Genomic DNA, 27301 nt, shown 5'->3' on the forward strand with positions numbered 1-27301 from the left:
CCTTGTGAAGTTCACCCAAATTCTTGAATCGATTTTGCTTGACAATCCTCATAAGGCTGCGGTTCTCTCGGTCGGTTGTGCATCTTTTTCTTCCACACTTTTTCCTTCCACTCAACTTTCTGTTAACATGCTTGGATACAGCACTCTGTGAACAGCCAGCTTCTTTGGCAATGAATGTTTGTGGCTTACCCTCCTTGTGAAGGGTGTCAATGATTGTCTTCTGGACAACTGTCAGATCAGCAGTCTTCCCCATGATTGTGTAGCCTAGTGAACCAAACTGAGAGACCATTTTGAAGGCTCAGGAAACCTTTGCAGGTGTTTTGAGTTGATTAGCTGATTGGCATGTCACCATATTCTAATTTTTTGAGATAGTGAATTGGTGGGTTTTTGTTAAATGTGAGCCAAAATCATCACAATTAAAAGAACCAAAGACTTAAACTACTTCAGTCTGTGTGCATTGAATTTATTTAATACACGAGTTTCACAATTTGAGTTGAATTACTGAAATAAATGAACTTTTCCACGACATTCTAATTTATTGAGATGCACCTGTACAATGTACCATAGTAACTGTAGTAAAGCCATGGTTAACTCTTATAAAAATTTACCATAGTTTTAATGCAGTAATCATAGTTTAACCATGGCTTTTGTGGTAAAACGTAGACCGATAATGTTTTTTCTTTTAATGGCTGATGCTGATATCCAGAGAGCAGTGTGGCCGATAGGTTACTACAGCTGGTACAATTTTACTTTGTTTTACTAAAGATTTCCAAAAAAAAAAAAAAATCCATGTTACTATAATATTACAATAGTTAAACTATAGTCATGGTTGTTACAATATTACTACAGTAAAACCAAGGATTCCACCAAAATAAATAAAATAAAAATAACCATGTTTACTACAATTATGGTTGCTACAATATTACTATAGTAAAACCAAGGTTTTTGCCAAAAAAAAAAAACAAAAGAGAGAAGAAGAAAAAAGAAACCAGGAAACATGGTTATTACAGTTATGGTTGCTACAATATTACTACAGTAGAACAAAGGTCTCCAGGGGGCGCTTGATGGCTCAGAAAAACGAATCGGATAGTAATTTATAATAATAATAAAAGGATAAATGCAATGATTCCTCCCTGTGGATGGAATCCTGCCACTGCACTATATATACAATCATTTCTACTCATTCATCCAGTAATAATAAATGACTGTGTTTGGTCCATCCTAACCAGTGCTGAAAAAGTAACAGGTGCCACATGACAGCGCAGCGTATGTGCTACTGGACCTCTGGACAGTAATTTACAACCAATTAATGATATTAAAACTTTTTGAAAAAATATTGAACTAAAGATTCAATGTGCTGTACTGCATCATGAACTTGTCTGATATGAAAGGCAATTGAAAATCGTAGTCTGAAAATGTGAATATGAAAAATTTACGGTGACCTCATAGTTGGTTATGGCCATGGTAATAGTTACTGTAACTAGTTATCGCGAGAGCTCATAAGTTGAAACAGCACAGTATTTTAGGTCTTAATTGATGGCGACAAAGCAATGGAAAGTGGATGCGGAGACCACATAGTTGTCACGTCTTTGCTAGTGTGTCAATAATAATGCAGGACTGAAAGGATTAGTTCACTAATTTTGCTCATTCTGCTGTTTTTTGGTCCTCTTAGGAGCTCAACAGCAAATATGTTGTATGGCAAAAGCTGCGTAACAATTCTTCAAAGATTTCTTCTTTTGTGTGTTGTGTTTCACAGAACAAAATGACAGCAACAGGGTTTGGAACAACATGAAGGTGAGTCAATATTACAGAATATAATAACTTAATCCTAAACTTAAATGTTTGAATGTTGTGGTGTGGCCATCCTGGCTTTTAAAGCTATGAAGCTTTAAACCACTTACAGTACATACCCCTGAGACTAGAAAACAAAAACTGCTAAACTCTCCATATTTGTGTTCATTGGTAGACAAGGCTATTTGTATTTTATTTCCTGTTGTAGATAATTCTGTTGACATAATGTCAGGATCTTGAAAACGTAGTTCCTCATTGTCGGATAGGAGTTCCGTTTCTAGGGTACAACAGACACATGAAACACTTCAGATACAGATGCCAAAAGTGAGTGTTTTAAAGTATAAAATTATCACGAGCCAACAGAGCATGACTGACCATATTAAAATCCTTGAGACTGAAGACATCTGGAAGAACTATGAAAGTAACTTTGAAGCCGCAATTTCAAACATGAATTAAACTGTAGATTAAGCATTACAAACTCAAAGTACATCTGTGTCCTGTTTTTAACCTATGGAACCAGTAAAAATATCATAAGATAGCACTGGTGCTATTTCGATTTTTTTTTTTTTTTTTACTATCTTGCGCATTTTGCCTTTATCATTGATAGACACAGTAATAAAGGGACAGCAGATCATGTGGTATGAGAGTGGGGACGAGATGGGAACATGACCCAGGCAGACCGATCCCAGGTCTTCCATGAGCATGACAGCTCAAAAATGACACATGACATTTCCAGTCATTTGTAACAACTAGATTATTATTTTTTTTTTTATTAAGATTTTAAAAATCATTAAATTAAGGCTGATTCACTGATAAAAATTTAGACCAGTTTGTAAACAGATTCAAACAATTCATTGAAAAGAATCGACTCAGAACGATTCACTCACAAATCAGACATCACTATGGTTTTGCAAGCAGGCTTTACTCTACAAAAGAGCAATATTAAGCTAACTAAATATTTTAGAGCAGAACACAAATAGACGAAAAGTATATCCATCATATAAATTCAGATTTTCCCATGACTTTGGGCACCCTCCTGATTTTAAGCAGCTATCTCAACTAAGCACATGATTTTAGTCAACAATACACAGAACGATAGCCAATAAGATGAGGCTTCCTTTTTCATTTGCATTTCATATCTTGGCAAACTGGTTTTATCAAAGTGTCAACACACAAATTGTGTAATGATGACTGCAAATGCAAATCGACTATCAAAGCAACGTGTAAATAATAACGCAGTATCGATATGACCATAATACTCTCTGTAGGTCTAATGTTTCCATTACGAAGATGGAAGCCATTGCTTGAATTACTGCCATTGCTTAAATCACATGACCATGTTTCAGCCCCCTAGTGCTCATCATTTGTATAGAATAAATATTCAAGCTTCATTTCAAAGTGATCACTTTCATTTATTACAATTATCTTTTCTCAGTAGTAGGATCTGAAGTTTGATGAAGTGTGAGGGAAAACTCATTGAGCTAAACTTTGACATGGAGGTGGTTGTGCCTCCACTGAAATCCATATTTATTAAACGTCCCATTTTTTTTTAACCTTTCTCTTTTGTGTATGCGTTCTTCAGCAAGTATCCATATTTTTCATAATTGTCCAGTAGGTATTTTGGAGCATACATATGTTCTTTGGGGTCTGTAGGTGGGTAGTCTGGTACTGTCCCATCAAACCAACCCCCAGTTCGTATTAACTCTTGAATGTAACTTAGATTTTGTTTTTCTTTGTAATCACCCCAACGTGGGAAGTCTCCATTCTGGGCTGATATAAGTTTGTAATAAATCCCCTCTGGTTTGAAACACCAGGAACAGTGCCATCCAGCATAGTGAACGGGGCTTCCGATGGCCCACGGTACCAGAATACGTCCCGTAAAGTTCTCATACTCCCGGAATCCCGACATTGTGTAATAGGACCGCCGTCGAAGAAGAATTCCATCGCCCTTATAAACCATTAAAAGCATAGCTGCCGTGCAACCTGACAAGACGTTCAGCGTTCCGAATTGCCTCCAGTAAAATCCATACAGAGATTTCCGCATGTGGATCCCAACTGGTTCGGTCCAGCCATCGTAGAGTTTGAGGAAAAGGATTCCATCGCGTGCTGGAATTTCATCCGCATCGTCTATAATGAAAACATCGTCCGCTTTCAAGCCCTGAATGCGCGACATTCCGTTTTTTGTCAAATACGTTCGTAGATAATCATCAGTGATCCAGCCATCTGAACGACCACCATTCGGAAAATGGTCAAGAAAAATGTAAAGGATCTTATGCTTAATGTAATCGAACGTTCCATTGAGGATCAGCTGCCGGAAATAAAGAGGTCTCGGGTCGCCGTATGCAGTAAAATTGGATTCGCAAACAAAAAACACATCCACAACATCAGCAAGTTCGTGGAATCGAGCGTGTAGAAGGTCAAATTCGTGGTTAATGTTGATGGCATTGATGACTCGCCGTGGAACTTTTCTGGGCATTAATTTTGACTTGGTTGAGAGATCTGAATGTTGCACGATTGTAGGTATACCACAGTGTGGCCCGTGCCAGCCTTGGCGGCAGGCGCACTTAACCCCTTTCTTGCCTTCATTGATCGAATCATGTTGATGATGCTGCTGCTGCAGTATCGAACGTTGAGACGCAGTGTCAGACATTTTAGTCCCCTTCTGGAAGCACATTGCTCCAGATTTGGTTTGGATGAAAAAGGGTGTGGAATCATCATGGAGGATAAAGGTACGTTCATGAAGGTCACCATTTTGAAAAGTGTCATCTGGCAGAATCACTTTTGCTTCAAGGAAGCCCTATTTGGAACAAAAGAAGCTTATTATAAATTCTGTTTGGATTTATTACATTCAAGGTTAAGTCTCATTTTCTTGAGTTATGATGCTCAGCAATATGGGTCTTCTTTTTAACATGATAACAAAAGCATCATCCATGATTTGTGTGTTCAGAATGAATTAAAAAAAAAAGCTGTTCTCTGAGATGCACAGACTGTCGAGGTTGGCCCGGGCTTTTGAAACCAGCCTGTAAACCCAAAATTGTGCAATCTCTTTTTATTTTCTCTCTTCTTCGATTCACAATACTAGGGTTTTCTGGGTGGTTGCATGCTGGCTCCAGTTAAAAGAGCCCACTCTCAAGTCTATGGGATATTTTCTGCCCATTTTACTGTCCACCGGGTGAAAACCGTAAGTCTGATTGCTAAGTAATAGCACGCCTCTCCTCAACAAACTGCATGATATAAGGTGTCATTTATGTCCATAGCACAAATGCATGGGATGAGATATATGCGAAAAGATTACTACTTAGTTTACTATCTTCATCATTCTTCGCTCAGAGCTAGAAAGAAGGTTGAAACAGCTGAGCAATGCTATACTGCTTGTGAACATTTGGACACTGCCCATGGCGTTTAGTGGAGCATTTAAATAAGAGGCGTACACTGTCCTGTCAACACAACATTAACCAATGTCACATTAAAATGTATTATCTATTCCTTCATGCCTTATTCTATGGATAGAATACATATGAGATCACTAAAAGAAGCTGTTTTATCCACTCGATGATTTAAATAATATATTTGCAGTAGATAATGTGTAATTTGTCATTCAAATTGGTGCCTTTAGGGTTAGGGGTTTGTTCAAATCCCTAACCCTAAGCTTGAGCAAGCAAGACCTGCTAATAATTATTTTCATTAATTACAAACTGGAGTTGGATGCAAAACCTAAAAAAAATAAATAAATTATGCATGAAAAACTGACCTCTAAAGGACTGTGATGGCTAGACCTCTCTATACCTTTACCCTCATTCATTTCTTGTTACTGTCATTGGCTTTACCTTAAGATAGTCGTGTTTGTGATTGTTATGATGGGACAAGAATTCAGTATCCGGCACATTCCAGAAGAAACCGCTGACCAACTTCAGTGTCTTTAGGTGTGAAGAGGTTGAAGAGAGCTCTTGAAGCAGTGGAATATTTTGCAGGGCTTTGTAATAATGTAGAAAGGAAATGACACAGAACCCTAGCAAGCACAACAGGAAGACCTTATACATCCTTACTCTCATCCTGTAACAGAACAAACTGTGTCAGTTCTAAATGAATTGGACTTTGGTTTGAGATAGTCAAAACACTTTCTGACAGTTTCTTATAAAAACTATTCAATTCATCTAAATGTAAAAATGTAAGCCTACATTGGCACCAAATGTATTGTCCAAATACAATATCAGTGTCCTAAATGATGCACTATACACTATGGACTTACACTGTACACTATACACTCAGGCATGAAGTGTGTGAAGTGTAGTACAGTCTCTTACCACATCCTCCAAAGTTTAGCACAATGTGTGGACTTTCAGACTGTCCCCTACAAAAACTTTTTTTGACTCTTTCCCTTTTTCATTAAATAAAATAAGCAAAAATAGAGGATACAGTGAGGCACTTACAATGGAAAGCTTATAAGTTTTCTCAGCGGGGATATTTCTTTCTAATAAATGCCATTGGTTTGATAAATTTATGCAAGAGTTACCTTATGCAATGACATCCATACATTTTTAAGCGTGTCTTAAGTGTCCAAATACTTTTTGGTGCCACTGTCGCTGTAAATCCAGTTCATGCTAACATGCTAACATTCCCAAACTTCAGTGTGTCTGAAATGCAATTCAACACTTCGCTTCCTGAGTGTCTTTTCAGTTCATAATAACAAAGACAAAAGGCCACAAAACCCTACCATGTGATTGCATAGCGACAAGCAAATATGATGACACACAGCGCTCTCTTTTTTGCAGCGGATCACGGGTGTCATTCAAGAGCGTTCAATATTAACTGACTAACATGATTTAGTCCCTAATCATATTCGTCTCCCACACTGCAGTGCTTTTGTCTCATTCTACGAATAGATGAGCGGTGTGACATTAGCAACCATGAGAAAGACTAGCAAAAGCAATCTCACCATTAAGCTATTCTGTCTTACTCCATTGTTGGAGCATGTTGGGGAAAAGCAAAATATAGCTTACATGTGTAGATATGTTAAAATATGGTGTTTTAAGCAACACTTAAAAATAACCTTGGGACTAGTTAAAGTACGTGCAAGGAAAGGGAAGTCCTAGTTCTAGGAAATTGCCTAGCATCATTTGTTTGCAGATGCCACTTGATATTTTATTGTATATTAAGTGTGGCTTACGTGTCAAAATACTTACAGTACACACAGTACATCTGCAGAGTTATATTTTTCTGACATGTTAGATGTACCACATGGCTGAAAGATTGCTGCTTTCAAGTCATGGAATGATTTTGATATGGAGATGGGTAACTTTACATCCATCAAACATTAACACAAAACAGCATTTTACTTAATCTATGCATTACTCTTTACTTTAGCGACCACTCTTAGTCTGTTCTGAACCATGTTCACTCTTCTGTTGTTGGAGTGTTTGTATGATTTAGTGTACGATTATATATTTACATGCTTTAGACTAGGCTGGGCTGCGTTTCCCAAAAGAATCGTAGGCTAAGTAGATAGTAGAAACCACTGGTGCCAATGGTCTCTACGATCAACTTAAGCTTGCGATGCATTTGGGAAACCCAGCCCTGGTCTATTTTGCTGGTCTAGCTGGACTCTCAGCCTGTGCCCAAAACCCAACTAAAACCAGCAAACCAGACCAGCCTGAACAGAGCAATGAATATGAGATTTGTTTTTTGTATTACGGTTTTTGAAACCTGTTCTCATAGAATCACGTAACTATACCTTTACTTTTGCAAAATGATTTTTACATGCCTCCTTGTATTGCGTCGCTGCACTTTCCTGATGAAATGTACATCAAAACACTTCACTATAGTGCATGCCTTGTAAGGCGATACATTTTAACATTTGCATTAAACCAACTACATTTACAAACTTGTTCAAACATGATGACATTGCGCGGTAGCTTAACTGATAGTGTTGCACTTGCGATGCAAGGACCAGGGAATGAGTCTGAGCAATTTTTTTCAGGTCACGTTTTGCTTTATGATATTTTCAGTTAGGTTTAGTGTAGAGAGGTAGGTTTTGTTAAGTTAAAACTTAAAAGAGCAATAACCTTAAAAACCTCATCTCTTTGGAAGGAGATGCATTTAGCACCACACAGTGAGCATTTCACCTTGGAACTGCAGAAATACATGCAAGGAACCACTTAATATCATTTTGCTAAAATTTCACCAGTCACGTAATTTTCATGAGATCAGGCTGGTAGTAAGAATTGGGACATGGGGTGCTTAACGGTGCACTTTTTGTTTGTGTCATCTTGGACTTAGTGACACCTAGTGGTGAGGATGCTGCATCATTCAAAATCAATAGTTTTCAGTTACCGATGCCATTGTAGAAATTCACTAATCACAATCAGCCATGATTAATTTAATCCAAGAGTGAAAGTGTCCAATAACAAGAAGGTTACTGAGAATAAGCGAGTAGTATTCAGCCCCCTGCCCTATGCAGAATAAATACCTTTTATAAGGTTACTGATATAACTAGATTCCTCATCTCATGTGAGTGGTCATGATTTTATTCATACGTTTCAAAATTACAATTCATTTCTTTAGGAGTAAAACTTTTTTTTAATGGGAAAAAGTTAGAGTGCACCTTTAATTTGTCATGAAAATAATACTCTCACAATGTAAAAAAAATCTTAATTCTCCAGCTTGATTTACTATATGGAAAATACAATTCTTATCTTTATCCTTCGATTTTGGGCTGAAATATGATCCCAGGCACGTTCTTGACAGGATTTATGAGATTCAACCTTGTGGTGATTGAGCAGTTTATGGTAATCTCAACTGAAACTACAGATTTTGTGTTAGCAGACGAGACCCTTAACCATCTAACAACCTTCACCTTCATATCTTCTTACCTCATGGACTTTGTACTTGAACATGCATTATATCGGTTTTCTTTCTCTCTCTCTGTATCTCTATTTGATTTGCACTACTTCTTCAAAACACTAATGCGAGTCTAATGGTACTGTATCTCGTTTTGTTTTGTTTTTTACTCTCTCACTCCTAAATGGAAAGACACACACATCCTGTTTCATTGTAAAATCCCTTCTAACTATTCACATACAGTCAGATAAACAGCCAAACACAACACACTGCTGGGCATTAGAACTGGGGCAAAGCCAACACACTCTCAGTTCAATTAAAACAGGTGAACCTCTTATTTAGTTTGGGGCTAGTTGAAAACGTAACAATTGTCGTCTTCAATTTCACAAACTCACGTTATTACAAGCTTGTGTCCTGGGGCTATACTTTCAAAACATATTTAACGTTAATTGCATTGCATTGTTTACATGAATTGTGTTGCTATAACTACAATTTTTGCTTTATATATTTTGTAAAAACTGATGGACAAGTCAAAATTATTTTCTGTGATCCACAGTGCTGTCGACAGAGCTTAACTTTTTGAATCAGGAATATTGCTTTAAACCAAAGGTTGGTAATAGATCTGACCTATTATGAGAAGGGATGGTCTGGCCATCTAGAGCACTGGGACCTTTCCAGGTGGGCCGGAGGAGTATATGTGCGGTTGGTTGAGTAATTCCCACCCGTGCAACTACAAAATTGCCCCACTCTTTTTCAGTAACAGTTGGCATTTACTGCTGCGCACAACACTACCCGATTTAATCGCACACTGCCTCACGAACCTGTGGTAAACAGCATGAGATATGGGAAAGCAAAGCTTGTTGAAACAAGATTAAACATCCCCAACATTCTAAACAGCAGTGACGAGGTAAATGGGAAAACACTGTGCCATTCATGTAATTACAGGTTTTTCAATCTACACATCACCATAAGTAACCCTAACTGCAGAAACTATGGTGTGTTGGCAGAAATATTGTATATGTTTATTGGATAAATGTTACTATTATTATAAATATATTAAATATCGTATATTTGGGGAATATAAGTCACTTTTATGGCAGTTGTTTCTTATAGTTTCAACATGGATATTTTTTTTCAATACAAATTGCATAGTTTGTTTTTTAGAAACCAAAATTGAATCTGGCAATGAGGAGCATTGTTTTATCTGTGATTACCATGTTCTTACTAATACCACCGTTAAACTCTGTATATTATGCAAGAACTGTGGTCAATTTTTATAAGGGCAAGTACAAAGGAGATTTTCAAGAGGGTTTTAAAGACTGGACCCCATGAATTAAGGATGAATCTCTGAGTTTTTCTCCTCGAATATGTTCAGTTCTAATAAACTTCAATGGAAAATGTTTTATTCAACAATTAAGAGCCAGATGGAAGATCAATATTAAATAGAATGTTGCCCTACATGAAGTAGGTGTAAATAAACTTAACAGATATTATTGTTGTTAATCTTCTTCCGTCTGCTCCCGTTAGGGGTTGCTAAAGCAGACCAACCGTGATCCGCCTATTTGACTTGGCACAGGTTTTATGCCGGATGCCCTTCCTGATGCAACCCCCAGTGGCTGGAGGACTCTCACTCACACCTACAGGGCAATTTAGAGTCTCCAATTCAATTAACCTGCATGTTTTTGGACTTGTGGGGGAAACTGGAGCACCCGGAGGAAACCCACATGAACACGTGGAGAACATGCAAACTCCACACATACATTACATATAGAGGCATTTAAAGGCAAATGTGGTCACACCGAATATTGATTTAGCTTTTTTATGGTTTACTGGACTTTGTATGATGTTAATTGATAAATGAAAATTATTTATAGCATTATTTTTGAAGACATCCTCACTATGCAACATTTTTCACAAGTGCCTAAAACCTGTGCACAGTACTGTACATCTGCCTCCCAACTCATTGCTTTATTGTCAAATGTGCATTTCGATTTGACAGAAAATATGCAATATTAATATTATAAACTGCATTTGCAATTCAATAATAATAATCACAATACATAATAACATCTACTATTACATCTCTCCTCAGCAGCTGTATTAAAAACTCCATCACAGCTGAGGTAACTAGTTTTTTTAAAAACAAATTCCTGGGTAATGTAGCACAAAGCATAATGTTGTACACTTAGAATTAAATAAAACACATTTTAACCCTATAACGCTGTGTGTATCAAATATGGTACACAACGTTTGACGGCTCCTGATTCACTCGCTGTACAAGCTGAAAAGCCAAAAAACATATGGTATGTAAGTTTCACATGTTTATGGCACTATCTCAGGGCTCCAGACTAAAAAAATGACTTTAAAAAATTGGCTCCTAAACTGCAACATTTAGGAGCCAAATGGCTGTTTTTATTCACCAAATCACAGAATTGCTTGATTTAGATTGCTGTTCAAAAACAAGATATAAAACCTAAGAAAAGACAGCTGTTAACCCATTAATCAGAGGTTTAATAAACAGTATATATGGTAGAGAAAATACGTTTGCATTCCCTTTTGTCTCATATGTTCACACCCCTTTCATTATTTATATAAATATAAGTGATTAAATGTTTTTAATTAGTACTGCTCTTCAGAATCTACATTACAGATATTTACTAAAAGTATAGTATGCATATAGTAGTGTGTTGTCTTCTTGAGCATCAATCAATGTTTGCACCTTGTGTAATAGTTGTGTACAAGTCCCTCAGTAGACCTTTTTCACACACCAGGTTTTGGAATGCGGAAGTAAACGTTTGCAGGGTAAACTTAGACAGCGCTGAATGGGAGTGATAAGAGACCACAGTAAAAATCTTATTTTCACTTACCCATTTGCTCCAAGAGCAAAATAAAAAATCCACTATTACATTTGAATGACTTTCTCTACTTTGTGTCATTATAAAGATCTCATTATTTTACATTACAAGCTATGATGATGTCATCTTACCATAAGTTCCTGAGACCCAGTGACAAAAGTTTTACAGTTCCCTTTTTTATATGTCAATATAGTGTTTGCTGCATAAAATTGTATTTGATGTGCCGAATTGAATTATGATACATTTCAATCCATATTAATAGGCCGGAGAAAATGGCCAAACTCTCAAACATTAGGTATCTCTGAAAAGACCAGGGAGTAGGGCTGGGCAATACGTCTTAAAAAATCTCAATATTTTTCAGCCTATTGACGATATTCAATATATATCTCAATAATTACGTATTTGCTCTAAAATGGCTCAAAAGTATTTTTTTTTTTTTTTTTATCAGAGGAAACATAATTTCATCCAAACAGCCATTGCAGTTTTTTTTTTCTCCCCTTTTATTCCCCAATTTGGAATTCCCAATGTGCTCAAAGTCCTCGTGGTGGCGTAGTGACTTGCCTCAATCTGAGTGGCGGAGGACGAATCTCAGTTGCCTCTGCGTCTGAGACTGTCAATCCACACATCTTATCATGTGGCTTGTTGAGCGAGTTACCGTGGAGACATAGCACGTGTGGATGCTTCACGCTATTCTCCGCGGCATCCACGCACAACTCAACATGCGCCCCACCGAGAGCGAACCACATTATAGCGACCACGAAGAGGTTACCCCATGTGACTCTACCCTTCCTAGCAACTGGGCCAATTTGGTTGCTTAGGAGACCTGGCTGGAGTCACTCAGCACGCCCTGGATTCGAACTCACGACTCCAGGGGTGGTAGTCAGCATCTTTACTCGCTGAGCTACCCAGGCTCCCCAAACATCCAATGCAACCCTCCCTAGCAACCAGGCCAATTTGGTTGCTTAGGAGACATGGCTGGAGTCACTCAGCATGCCCTGGATTTGAACTCACGACTCCAGGGGTGGTAGTCAGCATCTTTACTTGCTGAGCTACCCAGGCCCCCCAACCATCCAATGTAGCCAAGTAGATTAAATATTTTAAAGACATTAAATGACCACGAAGAGGTTACCCCATGTGACTCGACCCTCCCTAGCAACCGGGCCAATTTGGTTGCTTAGGAGACCTGGCTGGAGTCACTCAGCACGCCCTGGATTTGAACTCACGGCTCCAGGGGTGGTAGTCAGCATCTTTACTCGCTGAGCTACCCAGACCCCCCAAACAGCCAATGTAGCCAAGTAGATTAAATATTTTAAAGACATTAAATGAAAATCTAATAATTCATTTTTCATTAGATAAACACAAGGGACAATGAAATTCAATCATTTTCTGTCATTCAATCATTCAATCATCCTGACGCAACCCCCAGTGGCCATTGATATGCACTTTATATTTATATTTCATACACAATGATACATAGTAGCTTAATAAAAGCATTATTTACCTTCAAATGTTTTTACGGTGCAAAGCTACTTCACTAACTTATTTTTGAAACCCCAGCTGAACATTGCATAATACTAAATTATTACTGTGGGACACATCAGGTTGATTATTATAATTCTGAATTATCATTATTAATCTGATTATTAGATTTGCGTTCTACAAAAGTAATATATTTATGTCCTGTTTACTTCACCTGGGGCTTTTATTTTGACAGAAAAGGCGATGTTTATTTGACAGTTCACAATGTTCCGCATTTCCTGAAATGCTGTAATCTCCTCCTTTTCTGTCATTCTGTGCCACGTTTGTAGATTTGTATAATAACTTGTAGCGGTTACCAACGTTTAGAATTGCGCAAATGCTTGAATCTGCATTACTTTGATTTCACAATGCACGTGAACTGATCTGAGAGCGCCGCGATCACTGGTTTGTTCTGAATCACACACAGACCACGTTTGTCTGTCTTTAAATCACAGACTTTCGTGGATTAATAATCACATGACCTACTCGCCATTTTTATGTTATTTTTGTTTAATTGTGCAGCCCTGAAGGATCGTGAAATTAGTCTAATGATGCGCTCTTTATGAAATATAATGGCCAAATAAAAGTACATTAAAATCATTGCGATATTCACGTTATTGGTCAATTTTACACCATCAGCAAAATTATCGCGATTATATCGTTAATATTTTATATATTGCCCAGCCCTACCAGGGAGTCCTCTGATAATAACCCAAGATGTACCACTGTAGCATGTATGGGCTGAGAAAAACTTAACATATGTCCTATACAAAAATGAATTGCAGGGCCTCAGGAGGATAATGACCTTTAAAGCCTAATGTATCAAATATGATGCATAAATGAATGTGATTTTTTTTTTTTTTTTTATGATTTTCTTTTTAATAGTTTGTCTAATGGAACTAAAAACAGTTTAATGTCAAACATTTGTATTTTTCTGACAATTCTTTCAATTGTCAGGCTTAAGTAAGGAAAAAAAGGAAAATATATTATCAATGTCATTGCTTAGCTCTCTGAGTCTGAGGGCTAAACTCAAGCACAGACAGAACATACTGAGAAATAGATGGAATAGGGGTGGAGAAGGTCAGGATAAAGGTTTGAGTTAAATGTTGCTTATTGAGTTTAACATGCTGTGTTTGAGCACACCAAAAAAAGAAACCAGAGTGATTAACATCAGATGTTGGGACCTCAGGTCCTGTGACATGAAACTCTTTGATTTGGCTGTGTGGAACACAGACGGCCCCTGGGCCCCAATGACCATGTGTAAATAATTGATCATCTGACCTATGATCTCAGTCTTTCTTTTTTCTTAGCACTTATTACTTGTCTCCCAGTGTAAATAACAAACTGTATAACATCTATAACATGATCAGGCCAATCTGTCATTTTGGAGCACGTCACTGACTTTAAAAACGGTTAACAGTTTGGACACACTTGACTGAGTATGCTTCTCTAAGATCGTTAAAACCTTTTGGTGTAGAAAACTCAAGCTTAAATGCTTGAAATAATTTTTGTAGACAAATCTAAATTGTGCCTGCATTTCTTTACAAAAATAACATTTAATTTAAAAGGAGCTGGACTAGAGAATGCAAAAAAGCAGCCAGCATGTGTCCAGCATATTTGGGCCCAGAGTGTGCAAAATATAATGTAGACAAAGAGTGGCTACTAAAATAAGAGCAACACTTTACAATAAGTTTCATTTGTTAACATAAGTTAACATGAAGAATACCTTGAGCATTTATTAATCTTGATTAATGTTAATTTCAATATATACTAATAATTTTTTTCAAATCAAAAGTTGTATTTGTTAACAGTTAATGCACTATGAACTAATTATGAACAACTGTATTTTTATTAACTAACATTAACAAAGATTAATGCTATAAGAAATGTATTGTTCATTGTTTGTTCATGACACCCAATGCATTAACTAATGTTAATGAATGGAATCTTATTGTAAAGTGCTACCAATATAAGAGATTGGATTTGTTTAATATTTTTTGGTCAGTGCATAATTCCCATACTTTCATTTGTGTCATTTCATTTTGTTGACTTTATTATTATTCTGAAATGTCCAAACCTTCTGTATATGGCACAGGGCAGTGTCAGAAATTAACTTTTCCATTAAGGGAAAATATTTGCCATCTGGATTTGTTTTTTTTTTTTAAGGGCATTTATTTTTTTACACGCATTTTAATTTCTTAACTAAATTAAATCAAATTGAATTGTGTAATGTTTAAAAAAACAAAAAATTATTAATAAAATTAATTTTATTTTATTAAAGATTACTCAGTTCAGTTTTATGGGATTGTGTTATGAAGTTGAAATGTGCAAATCTTAAAATTCTTTTTTTAAGTGTACCTTTATGAGGGCATGTGTACTCTAATCCTATAAAAATACTGTGTCATCCTTTAGTGTTAAATACTTCAATTTAATAAATTTATTAGCATCAATTCTCATTCTGAGAAATTATGAAGTATCTTTTATTTTATATTTTATGCAATACTACGTATACACTAAAAAAAATATTCTTTCAAAATTAACATTTTAATTTCATAACAAATTTCCATCAAATTCAATTGAGTAATCATTAACAAAATTACATTTTAAAAACCCTTAGATACTGTATGTTTTAATAATTACATTTAAGATTACTCAATTAAATTTGGTGGAAATTTGTTATAAAATTAAAATGTGCAAATCTTAAAAATAGGCTTAACATTTTTTTGGAGTGTGCCTAGGCCTAGACTAGAAATCTAAGAAATGTATTATAATGTTAACAAATGAAACACATAGGATTTCATTATAGGGGCACATTTAGGATTGCTGAGGTATTTTTGTCACTTTTTATGAGTGACAGCACCTGTTAATTTCTGACCCTGGTACAGGGGCATTTTTAGACCATATGATGGATGTTTTTCTTTAATCATTAACAATTTGCAGGTATTTTCTGGGTTTTCTAACAAAGGTTTGTTTAGACTTTAAAATTTATATAAATAAAATTTATATTATGTTTCCCATGCCCACTGTTTTCAAATTAAAAATTAAAAATGACCTTGGATATTAGTAACTATGATGTTGTAACAAAGGGTCAAATGGAAAGGAGGCGGCGGGAACTGGACGAACCATTAAATAATGTGTAATGAGTAATTAAAACATAAAGACAAATTATAAACACAAACGCACACACTGCAGCTGCGTGTGGCTCTCTCTCTCCCGAACTGCCACATCCCGCTGCATTTATCCCTCTCCTCGGCTGATTAGCCCGATTGGGAGACAGGCGTGTGTAGTCATGGCCCAGCCCCACCCTCCTCCTCATCACAGATGTTAATAAAAATAAATACAAAATTACTTTTTAAAAATCCCATCTTTAAAGTGCAGTATTAATACTTGATCGAGTAATAACAGTTGCATAAAATTACATTTATTCAGGCACATGTCTCATGTTATTGTGCTTAATTGAAGTGCCATATAGGAATTTTAATTGTTGTTCTAAAGTTCTAAAGGCAGAATTAAGCAGCATCACACCAGCAAAAGTGTTGTTGTACTGAATATATAAAAATGACTATGATTCAGCCACTGATAAAAATAATAATAAGTTTTATTTATATAGTGCTTTTCCACAAGCTCAAGGACACTTTACACTCCGTATACATTTAACAGGACAAAGTACATTAATATACATTTCAACAGAAGTTACAATCTCAATTACAAAAGGGGATATAAAACATCAATCAGTAATTGACAGAGAATGCACTGAGAAAAGATGCGTTTTAAGCTGAGATTTAAAGATAGAAATAGAGGAGATGTCACGGAGGCTCTGGGGTAGAGAGTTCCACAGTTTATGTGCAACTACACTGATAGAGCTGTGCCAGTAATACAAATATCTGAAAATCTGGAAAGGAGCGTTTTGTGGCATACAGTGTCAAAAGCAGAGCTCAGGTCAAGCTACATCAGAATACTGAGAAATCCAGAGTCAGCAGAGAGGAGGAGATCATTAAGAGAGCAGTTTCAGTGCTGTGGAATAGGCAAAAACCAGATTGGAAAGGGTAATAGAGATTATTCGCTGCAAGATGTGATTGTAACTGGGAGGCTACAACTTTTTCCAGAAGTTTACATATAAAAGGCAGGTTAGAAATAGGACGATAGTTGCAGAAGGAAGATGGATCTTAGTTGGGACCTTTAAGGATTAATAATTACAGCCGTATTCAAGTTCACTGGGATTTGCAACATCAAAAGGCAATTTTACATGTTGTTATATGCCACTTAATTTAATCAACATGCAGATTCTGAACCATCACACTGTTACATTCACGGTAACATCACCACCTGTGCTTGCCCATGCTTGTCATGATCTGTCATGCCTCATATGGCCTGATTCTCTGGTAATCTTGCAAAAGAGTAGCACTGTGCCTTAATATTTTTAAAAACTGAAGGCCTTGTTATTAATCCACCTGCGGCCACCACCTATGAAAAACCTCTGCCCAGGTGGGTCAACACAATGATGCTGGTTAAGGTGTGACTCAATACTTGTCATGTCTGCTGTTCTGAATGTTTATTTTGTTATACGGAAGAATTGTTTAATGCATTCTGGTATGTGCGTGCTTGATAAATGATCCCAAAAGGTATTGTTACAACCATTTTTTTTCTTAAACTATTGTAAGCCATTTTATCTATATCTTTTACATTTATTATACATGCAGTTTTATGACCTTATTGTGAGACTACATGGAATATTAGTTTCCCTAAAAATGTATTCGTCACACTGCATCACTATTTAAGTATACTGCAAAAAGCTAAAAGGGTAAGATTGTGAGAGAGAGAAAAAAAATAGGAAGATAGCATGTGATAACGTGCTACAAAAATGATCTCACCTGTTAATGATTCAAGATTTAGCAGTTGGGTAGGGCACAAGAATGTGACTGTTCTGGCTTGTTCTATTTTAGGTTCAGCCTCTGTATTTTGAAACTGTTGTGTGAACAGTAGCATCATTATTTGGAAAGATCCAGGGTCTCCAGTGTGTTCGCAAGTTTGTTAGAGAGGCATTTTCAAGGGAGGCACGTGTATCGCTTTAATGCACCTTTAAGTTCATCCTGTTTAAAGTGCAACTTTTACGTTATGCACATTCAGACAGATGTCTTTGGCTGTTGCGTTGCATCTTGTGCTGTTTTTTAGATGCTGTAGTATTTTTAAAAATTAGTCTCAAGGGGCCTGGGTAGCTGAGCGAGTAAAGATGCTGAATACCACCCCCTGGAGTCGCGAGTTCGAATCCAGGGCGTGCTGAGTGACTCCAGCCAGGTCTCCTACGCAACCAAATTGGTCCGGTTGCTAGGGAGGGTAGAGTCACATGGGGTAACCTCCTCGTGGTCACTATAATGTGTGGTTCTCGCTCTCGGTGGGGCACGTGGTGAGTTGTGCATGGATGCCGCGGAGAAAAGCGTGAAGCCTCCACAAACGCTAGTCTCCGGGGTAACGCGCTCAACAAGCCACGTGATAAGATGCGCGGATTGACGGTCTCAGACACAGAGGCAACTGAGGTTCATCCTCCACCACCTGGATTGAGGCAAGTCACTACGCCACCACGAGGACTTAGAGTGCATTGGGAATTGGGCATTCCAAATTGCGGAGAAAAGGTGAAAAATAAATAAATAAATAAATAAACTTTGAAGACCGCTGAATTCTGTTCCATTCCTTTGCAGTCATTCTAGATGTTTTCTAATACAATAATGCATTTTTTGTATAAAAGTCCCCTAAGAAATGTGTCTGATGGGGATGTATCCCTAATATTTTTAATGCTACCTGGAGTATGCAGAAACCAGCCAAAGCATGTTTGCTGGCAGCCTGATCTCATGAAAATTGTGTGACTGTGGCGACATTTTTGCGAAATGACATAACAGAGTTCATTACACGTATCTCGGCAGTTCCGAGGTGAAATGTCCACTGTGTGGTGCTAAAAGAGTTAAATGTTCTCCCAAACTGATGAGGTTAAGGTTAATGCTCTATCGAGTTTTCAATCAACTACACCTACCTCCCTACCCTCAACCTTAAACCTAACCAATAGTATTGTACAAGCAAATGTGAGATGAAAAATGCAATTGCTGAAGCAACCATGTCATTTTGTGGTGCTTCTATGACACTTTTGGCTCATGTAAAATCACATGCTTTTCCAGACTCAAACCGTGGTCCTTCGCGTTACAAGTGTAGCTGAGCTGAGCTACCACGCAACTTGTTCATGCTTGAATAAGCCTGGAAGTGTAGTTGGTTATGTAATGTAAACGTTAAAATTAGTGCTGTCAGTTGATTAAAAATATTGAATCGCCATTTAACTATTTTTCATAGTTAATCGAGATCAATCGCAGTTTTCAAAAGTGCTTCAATTGGACTAAATATACATCTTTTCCAGTCAAAATGCCTTTAGTTCCTTCTCAGAAAAGTAAACAATATGTAACAATATTAACTTTTATATTAAATGCATTAATCACGATTAAGAAAAACACGTTAAACGTTTTAAATAAATTGCATGCATTAACGCATTCATTTCAACAATTCTAGCCATACAAGTCATGCGCTATGGTGAAACTGTTTAGATGTCATAAGATAGCATTGCATGAGGAATAATCTACCGTTTTACTAATCATTTGTTTGAAAGTTAATAAAAGTCATTGTTGTTGTATTGCCTCTAGTGTTCATTTCACCAAGGAAACTGGTGTGATACATACAACGAGCCACGTGAAAATAATTTTGCAGGTAGGTCTATAGTGACGTGATTCTATGAGACCATTTTGCATGTATGGTTGTATGGTTGTGTGTGTGTGTGTGTGTGTGTGTGTGTGTGTGTGTGTGTGTGTGTTCGCGAATGAGTTTCTGCAGAGGGCACCCATGGTTCTTTTTTTCTACAAGGCTCTCCCTCTTCCAATTCTCAAATGTCAACTTGTTTTCTCAGCCTGTACAAAAGCTCTCTTCTCTTGGTTTGGGAACACACACACACACACACACACACACAGATGCAGCACACCCGCAAACTCTTTTACCATACTGTAGCACTCAACAGAGAAAAAGGATTATATTCTCTCTCTCTCAAACCCATACACACACACGCATACCTAATTCTTCCAGGAAATAATAAAAGCACTTCATTGAAATGAACAAAACTAATTACATGGTGGTAGTTGTCAGAGGCAGCATTACCAAGATTTTTCATATTTTCCAAAGAAAACGTGAATGGTGCTTGCTACTTGCTTAAAAACTTGCCGCCATTATATTCTAGGGTGTTGTGTGTGGCTGAGCGCGTTATGCAGTTATTAGGGTGTTCTGGAAGTTCCGAATGTGTTGCTATGTGGTTGTTCTATATGGTTGCTAGGACATTGCTAAGGTGTTCTCTGTGGCTCTTAGGTGGTTACTTAAGGCCTTGGCATCCTTCATATGAAATTGAAGAACGAAGTGTGATGTCATTCTGAACAAAATCAGGCCAAATTAAGGTGTTTTTGAATTTTGGTGGTTTGTAACAGCTCGCCAGCACAAACTTTCCGAAAACTTCATGCCGGCTGCTAAACACCTTCCTACTGCCATTGGTCCACGTTATTGGTAGGCGTGATCTGGAGCTCAACTACTTTGAGGCCAACAACTAATTCTTGTTCAGTTCAAATCAGTCAACATGAACACACTGGCGTGTAGAGTAATTAGCAAACAGGTGCAAATGTACCTACATCTGTATTATTGATCGCATAGAGACATTTTGCAAGAACATGCTATGCTATTTTTGTGTTTCCCCAACAACTCAAACCAGCTCGTCTGGCACCAACAATCATGCCACGCTCCAAATCACTGAGATCACATTTTCCCCCATTCTGATGGTTGATGTGAACATTACCTGAAGCTCCTGATCCACTGCACTGCTGCCACACAATTGGCTGATTAGATAATCGCATGGATGATTGTTGGTGCCAGATGGGCTGGTTTGAGTATTTCTGTAACTGCTGATCTCCTGCGATTTTCACACAACAGTCTCTAGAATTTACTCAGAATGGTGCCAAAAACAAAAAACATCCAGTGAGCAGCAGTTCTGTGGACGGAAACGCCTTATTGATGAGAGAGGTCAACAGAGAATGGCCAGACTAGTTCAAACTGACAAAGTCTACCGTAACTCAGATAACCGCTCTGTACGATTGTGGTGAGAAGAATAACATCTCAGTGGATTGCCGCTGTTTGGCGCAACGAGGGGGACCTACACAATATTAGGCAGGTGGTTTTAATGTTGTTGCTGATCGGTGTATGTGCCTTATCATGAACTTTTTTCAAAACTTCACTGTACCCTAGAAACATGGGATGCAATATGAGATTTTTTTAAGTTATGCATAAACGTCAGAGTGCGTAAAAGTTAACATTCTCGCAACTTTTTACGAAACTTTCAGTCAAATGGAAGGCGCTTCACTTTTACAAACCCTTGCTCCAGACTGACTAAAATGGTTGCAAATGCAACTAAAAATAATTAACTGCGACAATAATTTATAATCTAGTCGCCGTTGGCGACAGTCAGTAACACTTTGTGTGCATTTATATGCAGTTTTGTCAGATATTCCCTGCTTTCCAAATGGGATAAATCCACCTCCAAAGGGCACTTCGAAGGGAGAACAATCATGGCTGCCATACTGAAAAGTCGCTTCAAACCGAAGGGCTCATAAAAAGCTCCTTCGAAGGGCCCTTCAAAACGGCCATTTCCGTAGCGTTCAACTGATGGACACTTCGCTGCCAAGCGGGCCAGAACCGGACCATAAGTCATAAATGTGCAGGTTTGTTGTAAATGAAACCAGCTGCCCCTCTAAACACACTCTGGATCTATAAACAAGAAGTCTGTGGTTTATAAAGGCTTTTGATTATTAATTATATTATTTTAACATTTAAACTCCTGTCTTTCTGTTTGAAACCGGCTTTTGCTTGTGTTATTTTCCTGTAAATTCACTTTATCTGTTATTCTAATAAAGGTGCTTAAATAAAAGAAATTCACAAAGTGGTATTGTATTTATTTAATGTTTGAACATATACTGTACATTTGAATTCTGGTTTATTTTTTTGGTTTATGATTTTAAATGAGACCGCCCAAGAATGCGCAATTTAGCTTTCCAGGGGGTCTCCGGTTACATTCAGGGTGTCCAAGACCTCCTAGACCCCCCGTAATTCGCACAGTGCTCTGGAGGGCAAACCCTCTGAAGGGATTAGGGCATAGGGATGAGCACTTCAGAATGGAATGCACCCAAAATCTTGTAAATTACTGAATTACACCTTTAGAGCATGTGCTAATGGGTCTTCCGCCCCTTTTCACCCTTTCTGTTGAGATGAGCTGGCTGCACACAACAAACACAGCGTGAGCCATTATGTATGCGGACAAATTGTTATTATTGGTATTTTGGTTGCACAATAAACTGCATCTGGGATTTTATTCATGTGCAGACTACTGTAGCCTGTACTTTTAGTCCGCCCTGTCACTGTAAGGAAATTTTTTTATTTATATACTTTAAAAACTATTGATCAATTAAAAGGTTATCAGCTTTCTTTCCTTTGGCTTTCTGTCTTGATTTTAAATAACCATCTATATTGAGCAATTCTGCAATTTGTCAACTAAAAACAGCCATATGGCTCAAAAATGATTCATTTTGGTCCCAATAACTCCGTAGTCTTCTTTTTTAGTCTGGAGCCCTGCATGCATTTTCCTCTATGTCTGACAGGAACTGTTGACGCAACATTCCTATTGAAATCAATGCATTCAAAGTGCTCTCTGATGTAGCCTAAACCTGGTCTCAGTAAAAATGTGACTCTATATCTGTCTTTGCAAAACTTGTCTCCAGGTACCATTTCCAGCAGAAATGAACACTAGAGGCGCTACAACAACTGTGCGTTTTATTCACTTTCACTCAAATCATGACCTGAATTGCTGATTATAACTTAATAAAAATTTATATTCTCTCTATACTCAGACCCTCACACTCAAATTACTCAATAAATATTTGCTAAGAAAGCACCTCAAATAACAATAATTAATTACTTACAAACTGTAATATTTAAATTATATATATATATATATATATATTACACTTTTATTCACCAAAGTGGCATTCAACTGATCACAATGTATAGTCAGGACATTAATAACGTGAAAAATTACTATTACAATTTGAAAAAAAAAATGTTCAGAACTTCTTAAACTACTTCAGAGTTCTCATCAAAAATCCTCCACGTGCAGCAATGACAGCTTTGCAGATCCTTGGCATTCTAGCTTGTCCAGATACTCAGGTGACATTTCATCCCACACTTCCTGTAGCACTTGCCATAGATGTGACTGTCTTGTCGGGCACTTCTCACGCACCTTACAGTCTAGCTGATCCCACAAAAGCTCAATGGGGTTAAGATCCATAACACTCTTTTCCAATTATCTGTTGTCCAATGTCTGTGTTTCTTTGCCCACTCTAACCTTTTCTTTTTGTTTTTCTGTTTCAAAAGTGGCTTTTTCTTTGCAGTTCTTCCCATAAGGCCTGCACTCCTGAGTCTTCTCTTTACTGTTGTACATGAAACTGGTGTTGAGCGGGTAGAATTCAATGAAGTTGTCAGCTGAGGACTTGTGAAGCGTCTATTTCTCAAACTAGAGACTCTGATGTACTTATCCTCTTGTTTAGTTGTACATCTGTCCTTCCACATCTCTTTCTGTCATTGTTAGAGCCAGTTGTCCTTTGTCTTTGAAGACTGTAGTGTACACCTTTGTATGAAATCTTCAGTTTTTTGGCAATTTCAAGCATTGTATAGCCTTCATTCCTCAAAACAATGACTGTCTGACATGTTTCTAGAGAAAGCTGTTTCTTTTTTGCCATTTTTTTCCCTAATATTGACCTTAAGACATGCCAGTCTATTGTATACTGTGGCAACTCAAAAAAACAAACACAAAGACAATGTTAAGCTTCATTTAATGAACCAAATAGCTTTCAGCTGTGTTTGATATAATGGCAAGTGATTTTCTAGTACCAAATTAGCAGTTTTGCATGATTACTGAAGGATAAGGTGTTGGAGTGATGGCTGCTGGAAATGGGGCAGGTCTAGATTTGATCAATAATGACTTTTTTCAAATAGTGATGGTGCAGTTTTTTTACATCAGTAATGTCCTGACTATCTGTGATCAGTTGAATGACACTTTGGTGAATTAAAGTATCAATTTATTTTCATAAGAGCAAAATTTGTACATTATTCCAAACTTTTGCCCATCAGTGTATATTCTGAATGTAAAAATTTTTAAACACAAAAACTGGACTGCTGTCATTCAGCTTCTTTCACTTTTCTTTTTAACAAAAGTACTATTGCTGCCAATGTGGCAAGTTATAAAAAAAATATTCAGAAATATATATGACATAATTTCATAGCCATATGGCACTATGTAAGCTACATATTATTATACGGACCTTTGCTGGGATGGAAATGTAGAGACCGGACCTCTTGAAACTTTAATTGAATACCCCTGCTGTACATCTTTCCATTGCAGTCTCTAGGCACGATCATGATTTCAAGCTTGATTACACCTCCCAGTGCTTAACGCATGCACAGAGAGCTAGATGGCACTAGGAAGTGTAATCGAGCTTAAAATCATGATTGCCAAGAAGACTGCAGATGTCAACATGTATAGGGAAAAATTTCCATCTGTTCTCACCCAAAACCATTTGTATCACTTATGAAGATATAGATTAAACCACTGGAGTCACATGGATTACTTTCATGCTTCCTTTATGTGCTTTTTGGAGTTTCAAATGTATGGTCACCATTCACTTGCATTGAATGGACCTACAAAGCTCCTAAAAATCTTTGTTTGTGTTCAGCAGAAGAAAGTAAGTGAAACACATCTGGGATGTCATGAGGGTGAGTAAATTATGAGAGCAACACCACAATGTCTGTTTTTCGGTTCCTTCACAAGTGTTTGAAACTTCCTGTGTACACATCACATTTTTCAGTTCACATCTGTGAATAGAAAACACATCCTCCTCCACCACCAAACGTCTTTGAATTCTGACATTTTTAGATCTCTAGGTGGGTATCTATTGTATACAAGTCAGTCCACAAAGTCTTTTAAGTTCATAGAAGCCATCATTAGGGTTTATTTTCATAATTCTTTTTATGAACTGTGGTTTATGATGAGTTTTGCTTGTTACTGAGGGATTGTTATATCTTCCTTTTTAACAGCTAGAGAACTTATTAAATGATCACTAAACCTGACTCCCACGTAATGTATGAAGAATGTGAAACATGGAACACATTAACACATGATTACTTTAATCCAGAAGTGAGAAAAGCAAAAAAAAAAAATGTTAATGCTGTCTAGGTAAACAACTCACAATGTTCATGGCGTGGTACAAGGCATGTATTCATGTTACGTTTTAATGACAGCAGTGTTGAACATTTGGATATAAATGTAAACAGATTTTTTTTTTTTTTTTTTTCACACTAAAACAACAGAAATAATATGCCTTGTGGCTATACTTTTGAAACAGTAAGTATTTTAAAGTTTATATACTGGACCCATTCACTTCTATTGTAAGTGCCTCACTGCAACCGTGATTTTAGTTTTTAAACAAACTAGGGACGAGGCGAAATACTTTGTATGTGCTCATCAACATGCCACAAAAGCTTCTGATTGAGCTTAACTTGTACAGAACCCGGAACATTCGTGTAAGATTTCTCCCCTGGTCAACACAGAAACAAGCGGAAAATGCAACAGAACAATACTGATCTCTTACCTGGCAGACATGTGCGACCTCCCCATGCTGCTTCTGCTGCATGTATCCGTCAGTACGGATATCGCCTGTGGCGTTTCTCTGTCTGATTGTACACTTGACTTTTAATCGCGCTGGAAACTAACTGCACAGCAGACGCGCGCGCGAGACAAGACAACACAACAAGTCGCGTGACTTCTTTACAGCTATATTATTATCACACACACACACACACACACACACACACACACACACACACACACACACACACCTCTCTCTCTCTCTCTCTCTCTCTCTCTCTCTCTCTCTCTCTGCTTTATGCTCTTTATTTTAGTGTGATGTTTTCTACTGACATATGTCAAAAAACTGAACATTAATAGTGCAAACCAATTTAAAAACATTAGAAAGCTAAACGGGATAATATTACAGTTAACTTTACTAACTTTAACAGTTAAACTAAAGACTAAGTAGAAAGGAAAGTTAGTCAAGACAAACTTTTATGTTGACTACTATCCTTGTCAGATAGATACAGTTGAAGTCATTAAAACTAATTTCGTAACCACTCCATAGATTTTTATATTAGCAAACTATAGATTTGACAAGTCATTTAGGACATCTACTTTGTGCATGACACAAGTAATTTTTCCAACAATTGTTTACAGATTGTTTCACTTTTAATTGACTATATCACAATTCCAGTGGGTCAGAAGTTTACATACACTAAGTTAACTGTGCCTTTAAGCAGCTTGGAAAATTCCAGAAAATAATGTCAAGCCTTTTACACAATTAGCCGATTAGCTTCTGATAGGAGGTGTACTGAATTGGAGGTGTAACTGTGGATGTATTTTAAGGCCTACCTTCAAACTCAGTGCCTCTTTGCTTGACATCATGGGAAAATCAAAAGAAATCAGCCAAGACCTCAGAAAACAAATGGTGGACCTCCACAAGTCTGGTTCATCCTTGGGAGCAATTTCCAAATGCCTGATGGTACCATGTTCATCTGTACAAACAATAGTACGCAAGTATAAACACCATGGGACCACGCAGCCATCATACCACTCAGGAAGGAGACGCATTCTGTCTCCTAGAGATTAACATAGTTTGGTGCGAAAAGTGCAAATCAATCCCAGAACAACAGCAAAGGACCTTGTGAAGATGCTGTAGGAAACAGGTAGACAAGTATCTATATCCACAGTAAAACGAGTCCTATATCGGCATAACCTGAAAGGCTGCTCAGCAAGGAAGAAGCCACTGCTCCAAAACCGCCATAAAAATGACAGACTACAGTTTGCAAGTGTACATAGAGATACATTTCTTACTTTTTGGAGAAATGTCCTCTAGTCAAATGAAACAAAAATTTAACTGTTTGGCCATAATGACCATCGTTATTTTTGGAGGTTAAAGGGTAAGGCTTGCAAGCCGAAGAACACCATCCCAACCGTGAAGCATGGGGGTGGCAGCATCATGTTGTGGGGGTGCTTTGCTGCAGGTGGGACTGGTGCACTTCACAAAATAGATGGCATCATGAGGAAGGAAAATGATGTGGATATATTGAAGCAA

At 37.4% G+C, this 27301-nt stretch overlaps 2 protein-coding genes across 2 annotated transcripts in view; one reads left to right on the forward strand and one right to left on the reverse strand.

The window, feature by feature from the left end:
• The window catches only part of LOC127450051 (testis-expressed protein 33-like), a 304945-nt gene that overhangs the window by 48671 nt on the left and 228973 nt on the right, over nt 1–27301 (forward strand). The window lies entirely within an intron of this gene.
• LOC127450028 (beta-1,4-mannosyl-glycoprotein 4-beta-N-acetylglucosaminyltransferase-like) lies at nt 528–25943 on the reverse strand. The gene is made up of 3 exons (XM_051713734.1): nt 25766–25943; nt 5619–5844; nt 528–4588 (listed from the first exon to the last, which is right to left on the reverse strand). The coding sequence occupies exons 1-3, from the start codon at nt 25789–25791 to the stop codon at nt 3341–3343; spliced, it is 1500 nt and encodes a 499-aa protein (XP_051569694.1). The 5' UTR covers nt 25792–25943; the 3' UTR covers nt 528–3340.

This window comes from Myxocyprinus asiaticus, chromosome 13, assembly GCF_019703515.2.
Source record: "Myxocyprinus asiaticus isolate MX2 ecotype Aquarium Trade chromosome 13, UBuf_Myxa_2, whole genome shotgun sequence".
Classification (NCBI taxonomy): domain Eukaryota; kingdom Metazoa; phylum Chordata; class Actinopteri; order Cypriniformes; family Catostomidae; genus Myxocyprinus; species Myxocyprinus asiaticus.

Bases quoted from the DNA above. Each gene is read 5' to 3' on its own strand.
- LOC127450028 (XM_051713734.1), bottom strand. From the start codon at position 25,791: ATGGGGAGGTCGCACATGTCTGCCAG. The intron at 5,845-25,765 runs GTAAGAGATCAG...GTTCTGTTACAG, and splicing joins AGGTCGCACATGTCTGCCAG to GATGAGAGTAAGGATGTATA. The intron at 4,589-5,618 runs GTAAAGCCAATG...TGTTCCAAATAG, and splicing joins ACAAACACGACTATCTTAAG to GGCTTCCTTGAAGCAAAAGT.